Source organism: Anoplophora glabripennis, unplaced genomic scaffold, assembly GCF_000390285.2.
Source record: "Anoplophora glabripennis isolate ALB-LARVAE unplaced genomic scaffold, Agla_2.0 scaffold585, whole genome shotgun sequence".
Classification (NCBI taxonomy): Eukaryota; Metazoa; Arthropoda; class Insecta; order Coleoptera; family Cerambycidae; genus Anoplophora; species Anoplophora glabripennis.
In genome coordinates this window covers 28,927-36,894 of record NW_019416661.1, presented here as the reverse complement: position 1 = coordinate 36,894, position 7,968 = coordinate 28,927, and the positions used below count along the sequence as shown (strand labels likewise).

The 7,968-nt window shown below is 32.2% G+C and overlaps 1 protein-coding gene across 1 annotated transcript in view; it reads left to right on the top strand.

Moving 5' to 3' along the window:
* Positions 1-6,696: 6,696 nt before the first annotated feature.
* LOC108913163 (villin-like protein quail) overlaps positions 6,697-7,968 on the top strand; it is a gene marked incomplete at its 3' end in the record, with an annotated part of 30,071 nt that continues 28,799 nt past the window's right edge. The window contains exon 1 of the mRNA XM_018718649.2: positions 6,697-6,785. Coding sequence (XP_018574165.1) covers positions 6,759-6,785 — 27 coding nt within the window. The remainder of the gene's footprint in view (positions 6,786-7,968) is intronic.

The window sequence follows — 7,968 nt, the reverse complement described above, 5'->3', positions numbered from 1 at the left end:
AAATTTCATGCCAATATTTTTAATTATGAACTCTTGCTAACAATATTGATAAATTAAAGAAAATTATTTGATGTTTATAATTGTAATCACTGTATTTGTTGTAAACTATTGCTGCACTACAATCATTTGATAAAACTTGATAATATTGCAATTCCCATATTTACCTTTATACATCTATAATTTATTAATTAATTTCAATTGGATAAGCTGCTGCAAATAAAGTAATTGCGAGATCACGACCATTGACTGGTGAACAGGAAAGTCGTCATGTCTTAATAAAAAACCCAAACCATTTTTAGGGGACTATTTCTATGCACACAAAGTGAGCTTTCATGACGAAAAAACTTCGGAATAAATTTGTAAAATAAAAAATTAAATTAGAGAACCTTGGACCTCGAATTAGGGGTCAAATTTATACGGTGGCTGCGTTTGACCTTTAGAAACTCATCAATAGTTTATTTTTTCAAATTCCGTTGTGAAAACTTATTTTTTTAAATTTTTTCGTAATTTTCATACATCGCCGCTGGACAAGCTAGAGCGACCTCAAAGAATAGCGCGTATTAGTCGCATGCACAGTTGAAAACTGAGCTGTGTATTGTTGTCAAATATCATAATTATGAGATTTGCATTGAGTGGGTATTCGCCAGGAGCCTTATCATCTCATATAAAGGAAATTTTAATTCCTTTAAATAAAATAAAATATGAAACACAACCTAACAACTAATCTAATAGATAACTCAAGCAGTAATTAAATAAATGAAATACACAAAAATAAGTAAATACTTAGTTTATTCACTCGATTTTTACAACATATAACATACTTGAAATTTTGTGGCTAATCTTCCATTACTGGTATCAGGATTAATATTTCTGGTTTTAAATTTCTCATTCTCTGATTTCATTTCACCAATCATATAAACATTTTCTAATTCGATACGGTCGAGATAATCCAGCCGATATCGTCTTCTTGCAGCAGCATCGTTTTCTCCTGACAAAAAAGTACGCTCTAACCATATCAACTTTTTCATGATTCGTAAACATGCTTTTTCAAAATATCATACAAAAACTTGAAAATTAAATCACAAAAATACACTGTGCCGTCGATAAATATTGAAAAAAATAACTTTATGACAACATACCGATAAAGTTGAAAATAAAAATTAAAATGTAACAAAATGAAACAGTTGGGCCATTCCCGTTTCACCGAATTCGCAGTTTGTTTTTAACACGTTTACTATTCTATCATATCATACCAAGTGTGAAGTCAATCGGCAGTAGCAGCATTTCAAAAGCGGAGATATGGCCTTTCAAATGAACAGTGGTGGATAACCTATGCTCTTCGGAAGCGTTCGGAACATGATGGAATTCTGTATAAATTTAAACTGTTCACTGTTTAATTTTGTTGCTATCTTATTTATTTCGAATTAATTTAATATATCTAGTCTATTTAATATGTCTATAATTATTATCCTACAGTAATTTTACAAAAACCACAGTATATGAACAAGGTGTACCATACCGACTTTGAACGGTATTCGTTTGAAACTATCGTGTAAAAGCGTCGCTCAGGATGGATCGATAAGAAAAACAAGACGTCTTCTCCACAGGTTGTCCTACGCCTAATGCATTTACTAGATGAATCATCCCTCCAGGGCTAAACTTATTATGAATCAATCTATCTTCTGCTAATGTTCAATTCGTCTAAATTAACTTGGCGGACGATCAAAAATTGGAATAAGGACACCATGAATTGCGAAAATATACTCGTAGTTCGCCTTTCCATCTATGACCTGGAAGAAGATGAGATTTAAATTACGAAACTTATAACAGAATAATAATGATATAGATTGTAATGGGGAAGAATAATTGGGGATAGAAGAGAAGGTATAATTTAAGCAGTATCTTTAAATGATCATGAACGATGATGTACCTTAAAACATTTCTATACATATAAATAAAACATGAACATTAACATAACATTTAAATAGGTTAATAAAAAATATCAAAATCAAGCCGTATTTTTCCGTTATAGGGGACTATGCATGATGAGAAAATATAAAGCGAACAAACAGAGAATAATTAGCGAAATTGAACTTCTAAATGTCGTTTCTGTGAGCTCCTGCCTTATACCAGAAATATCTCACAGTGAGAATCATAAAAGAAATACAAAAAAGTATTAACGCCATAACGAAGACAGTAGAAAATAACAAATTCTTAAATTATTTATAGATTACCAGTTGTCACATTTCATACAATTATTGAATAGTGGAAGAACTTTATCAGAATTGAGAAACTTTAAGAACACTATAAGAATATTTTGTACCTTACCTATTGTTGAGAGATTATTCGATTCTTCCTTAACAATATTCAATGTCTTCCACTAGAGCTTCCATCTGTTATAACTTTATAAATTAATATTATCTCATTCTGTAGGAATTGTCAAACTCAAATAAGCAGTAACTATTTGAGGCATAAAATCATAGATACCTACCATCTGCTATTTGAAGAGAAATTGGACATTGTTCATGTTTTCTGATCTTAGCGTAACATACTCGTGGTAAACATTTTTAAGTACATTTCATCCAATAATAATGATCTTAGCTTTTATTCTATAGTTTCATTTGGATCAGCTCGTTCAGTTTCTGGAAGCATCAGAAACATCAAAATCAAACTAAAAATGTAGACAGGTGTGAACAAAAATTCAAATTATGTCTTACCCTATCTTAATCATTAGATACGCTTTATTTGAAGCTTCCAGAATGAATTTGTTGACGTCTTCCATAGTTGGAATTTTTTAATTTTTTTGCACCAAGTACATTGTATGCGGTAGAACACAGCAAGTGCTCCCACGACACACGTTACACAGTCGTATTTAAAACAAATATTTCACAAGCATATCGCGGGTGCTGCTGCACGAGTTTTCCTCGACAAAGTGTAAAATGTCTTCCTCCGTATTTAAGAAACGGTCTTTCTTATCCATGACCTTCATACAGTTTTACACCACAGATTACTTAATAAAAATGTATAATGCCAAATAAACATGTATAACTTGTAATTTATTAGGTAGGTATTAAAACATATATTCTATTTTCAAAAATATAATAAATTTCTTTCGAGTTATTTAACCTTCAAATATCCTTTCCAAGTTTATAAACACCCTGTATGCTAAAGTTTACGCATCCCAAGTAGTCAACTCATTGTTTACATACTTTTCCACTAAGCACGTCAAATTTTGCACGAGTAACTTAGTGGGTGCTTATTTTTTATCTAAAAAAACAGATCTTGACTTTATTTATAAAAATAATTTCTTGTTCATGCATGCCGATAACTGTACACCAACACAATTAGAGCGGCGTGTCTCAAGGACAAATAGACTTGTAATGATTTGCTGAATTCTGATCCGATCGTCAACATTGACCTAGATATTTCGAACTAGATCTCCCGCAAAAACTAGAGACATTGTTATTTAATAGATTTTGGCCATTCATCTTATATCTTATCGGAATCTTTCTCGTTGAGGATCGAGTTCTCTCCTCAAATCAGAAATTGTAATCATTCTGTCAGTTGTTAAGTACCAATTCCATTAAATTCTGATGAATGATCCGCGCTATTGGATGTCGTGAATATGAGGTTTCAATGAAGAAGAAATAAAGGCATTTGTTATAAGTCTACTAAAACCAAAAAGACGTACTATCAGCCAAAGCAGTTCAGTGAACAAACCACATCGGGGTCGATTATTCCGTGATTTAGCTGAACTGACGTGCATAAGCTTATTTTTTGTTTTTTGTATGGCGGTAAAGTCGAATCATACGGTTTTTGTTCCGATGTCGTGACTGAATATCTCCGTATAATTATATATTTTCCTATAATTTGAAAAGGAAGCTAGTTATTAGTACTGTTAACTTATATATTGTGCAGTGTGTCACTTTTTCCTCTGTTTTGATATACATTCAATATAAGCCGCTCCATAAATCCATATACGTACCGTATATGGATACCAATAACGTGGAATAAAGAAATGCTCAATATTGTTCGATAATTGTCTCCCATAAATCAACTGGGAACGGTTATGAATCATAACGTTCGTATTGTCTTTAACTTTTTATCCAGTATATCTGCCTACCTAGTTATTTATAAACAAAGTAAGAAAAATAGTGGAGAGTATCCATATTCTTTTTATTTTCCCATAAGTAGGTAACTAATTGTAATAATTATATGGAAATTATAGACACTTCACCAGAAGGCAAAAGAAATGAGATGAGATACGTATAATCAAAGATGATTATCAAAATGAAATTACTTTAATTAATAATTACCAATCAAAACTGTATGTTTATGGTACTGTGTTAAATAATATCGTCTAGAAAAAATAAAAATAAATTAATTTCTATATTTACTGAAAATTTATTATATTAATAAACATCACATTAGCTACCTAGCTGTACTTAGTATGTAAACCATATTGATTTTATAGAGACATAGAGACATATATAGTAAAAAGCTAGTTTTCGTGATTGTATACCTCAATTGTACCAATCTACACATACACCGTGCAACTTAAAACTGTGTGGGATCATCGCTTAGTTGGCAGTCGAATTTTGCGTATTTTTACAAAGTTAATGGGAAAACCAATCAACTAAAGCAAATTGCGCAAATATTTATCAATATAAAACCAAGCGAAATGCGACATGCACTTTGTATGAATCGATCTAGCCAAAAATTTGCATGTATTTTATTCCATTCATATTTTTAGGCTATATAAGCGCCGGCTCCACTTTTTTTCTTCCAGCCCGGAGAAAACATCTAAGTATTATATGTCAACATATACAGGGTGTTCCCTCTAAGAGGGATTCTTCTGTAACTCTGTAACTGTAAAATTTATAAAAACAATGGTTTTAATAAAAGTTGCCTGGAATCATGAAGGTCATGTAAAGAAAATATTTTCTAGCTTTACAGGGTGTTCTATTTCGCGTGAGCGCTACATAACTTTGTTATTTTAAATGGAACACAGTATATATTATTGCATTTTTTAATTCCTTGGTTAATATTAGGTAGAGTTTATTAAATGTACATGGTGTTTAAAACACCGTTTTCGAGATATCCAGTTATTTTTTAAAAAACGATGTCAGCTCTTTAAATGAAGCTAGATAGCATCTAAACTGTAGGAGTTAGGAATCTGCAGTTTTCACAGTTCGTTTTGGCATAAATTACTCTATCTTGTCATCTATGAGCAAAACGTGTACCTTATTCAGACTCGGAAATCCTGAGACCTACATTTAATAATCTTACGAGTTGGAAAACTTTTTTTTTAAATGAAATGACCCATATTGATTGTCATGGGTGAATGCAAAATTGAATGCCCTTTCGACTGATTTAAGGTTATCCATACTTATCTTTAACAATTTTCCAGAAAAATTCGGCTTTTTTCCATATAAAGTAACCATATAACAGCGTTAAGAAGGCCTTGCAAAACCATTTTTCTCTCACATTTTATCAGGCCTGGGACTGACAATGTCAATATTAAGTGGCATGTGTAAAAAGTGGTTTGACAAACAAAAGTAAACCACTAACAACAACTGAAACAAAACGCAAAACGAAACAAACTGAAACAAGGAGACGAATACTTTAGACCACTGATTTACAAGAGTTGCTCGAAGTGTCCTCCATTTTGATTAATAGGTACACACACGAATTCGGTTTTTAAAAGACTGTTCAACATTGGTCAGCAGGTCAAAGTTTCGTGTAAAAGTTGACGAACCGCAGCGGTATTGTGAGGAGTACCATCATGTTTGTGAAACTCGTAATACTTTTCAAGTTATTCAAGAAACAAGTTTTTTTGCAGTTTTCCGGTCATTTCCCGAATTTTCTCCAGAGCAGAACAATTTTTTACCTTATTTACTACCAAAAAAACTAGCCGCATGCAAAAAAATTGTGTACTGCGGAATTAATGCCATATTTAAATACAATTTTGACTAGAGCGATTGGACTATTTCTGATTTCCCTGTTGAGAAAATACTTTTGACAGTCCGATGTACAAATTTGGCTCAAATGAACTTTATCAATGTGGTCTTGACAGTAGAATATACCTTTAAAATGATGTGACACCTTTCACGAACATCTTGCGCAAAATTAGCTGTTTTTTGCAGTAATATTAGGTTTCCAGAAATAGTCGATGAAAAACAGGTATCTATGTATTTGTCGGTGAATTAATAACAATAATACCTATTTTATCAAAACGGGAACGGAAAGATAATACAATAGCAATTAATTGCCAACACTATACCTGCCGCTTTATGTACAGTTTGTTTAGGTAACATTTAATTATTCTCTGTCCTAACACACAAATTCATTTATCAGATGCAGATACAGAGATTAGATAGAAAAAAAGCAACGCCTACATTGCAAGGTAAAAAGCGAAATCACCATAAAAATAATCCTCATCCCTGTTGCCAAAGAGCAATTGGTAGCCGCTGACCGTACTTCCGTTCGGTGCTGGTAAAAACTCGGAAACAAACTTTGGTTATTTCCGGAGGCATTTTCGGAATATAATCAATGATATTTTTGCGACCATGTCGATACTGGCTTCCCAAATAGCAAGGGCATTTTCAAATGGCACGGTTTCGAGACTAATGTGTGATAAATACCTGACTGTACGAATCATCCGCGGTAATTACAGACCATTGCGAGTTTAAAGACTGTGAAGTGAACTCGAAAAGGTGTGTGTGTATGGGGATAGTTAATCTTGTAATTACGGAATTATGAAGGATTCACGCAGGATGGTTTCTGTAAGTTTATTATAATAAACCTTAGGTAATTATAACAGTACGACGCGGGTTGTTAATTAGAAATTCTTGCTGTGTCTTGAGTTGGCTTATTAAAACTGGCTGCAGAATGCGCGTGTACATAAAGATTAGTTTCTGTAGACGTATTTAAATTTTTTTTTAGTACTAGCGCTAACATTTGCTCTTGAAGTACCTGGTGGTTGTAAGAAAATACGAAAGTGAAAGTGATAACAAAAACTTTTAAATATAACTGTACGGCCAAACTAACTTCCGTACTTATCTTCAAATTCATTAAAAATAATGTTATTTGTATTTTAAATTAGTGAAATGAATTTCAAAGATTGTTGATTTAATATCAGGATTCATAAATTAGATTTACTAAAACTTGAAAAATTCAGAAAACATCAAATGTATTTCAGAAAGTTAAATAACCTTATTACACAGCCCCGCAAAAAAAGGTTCTGTACCAGAGACACGAATACATAGATACTGTATATTTTTTGATGCTGAATCTAAATCCGCAGCCTAAAAACCGATCTAACAGGGCATTTTTTAGTAAAACGCTAAAATATCCTCTAAAATAGGGTGAAATAATGAAGATAAGGTAAAGCTTTAGAATGAAAAGCAACAATTTGTAAATACTTCATTTTACTACATTTAAAATTAATATTTTTGAGCATTGCAAAGAAATATATGCGATTTAAAGGGGTTTAATTCCACGATTCCACGCTTAATATCAAATAACGTTAATGCAAAACAATATAAAAAACCATAGCCTTGTATTTTATGCTACGAAATATACAAATATATGTAGGTTGATAGACAACATACCAAAAAAATATAATATAACTTATCCCTCAAAGGGTTGGAAATCACCTACAGACCAGGGTCCCGCTTGCCCCTTTAAATCACACGTTTCTATTCAATATTTTTGCCTGTATTTTGTTAGCGCGGTTTTTGCGGTCGCTTATTACGAATCTGAAGTCTGAATCCGAAAATTCCTAAATAAAAGATGGTGGATTCGATAAGGCGGATGTAAAAATCGGAAACTTGTTACTCGGTGATTTTTTCAAAACCGCCAATCACAAATATAAAGTATATCTGTAAAATTAAGTACATGTTAAAAATGTGACTAAACATCGTTTGAAAGCTCTTTTGATATTGACTGAATCCGTAAAATAAATAA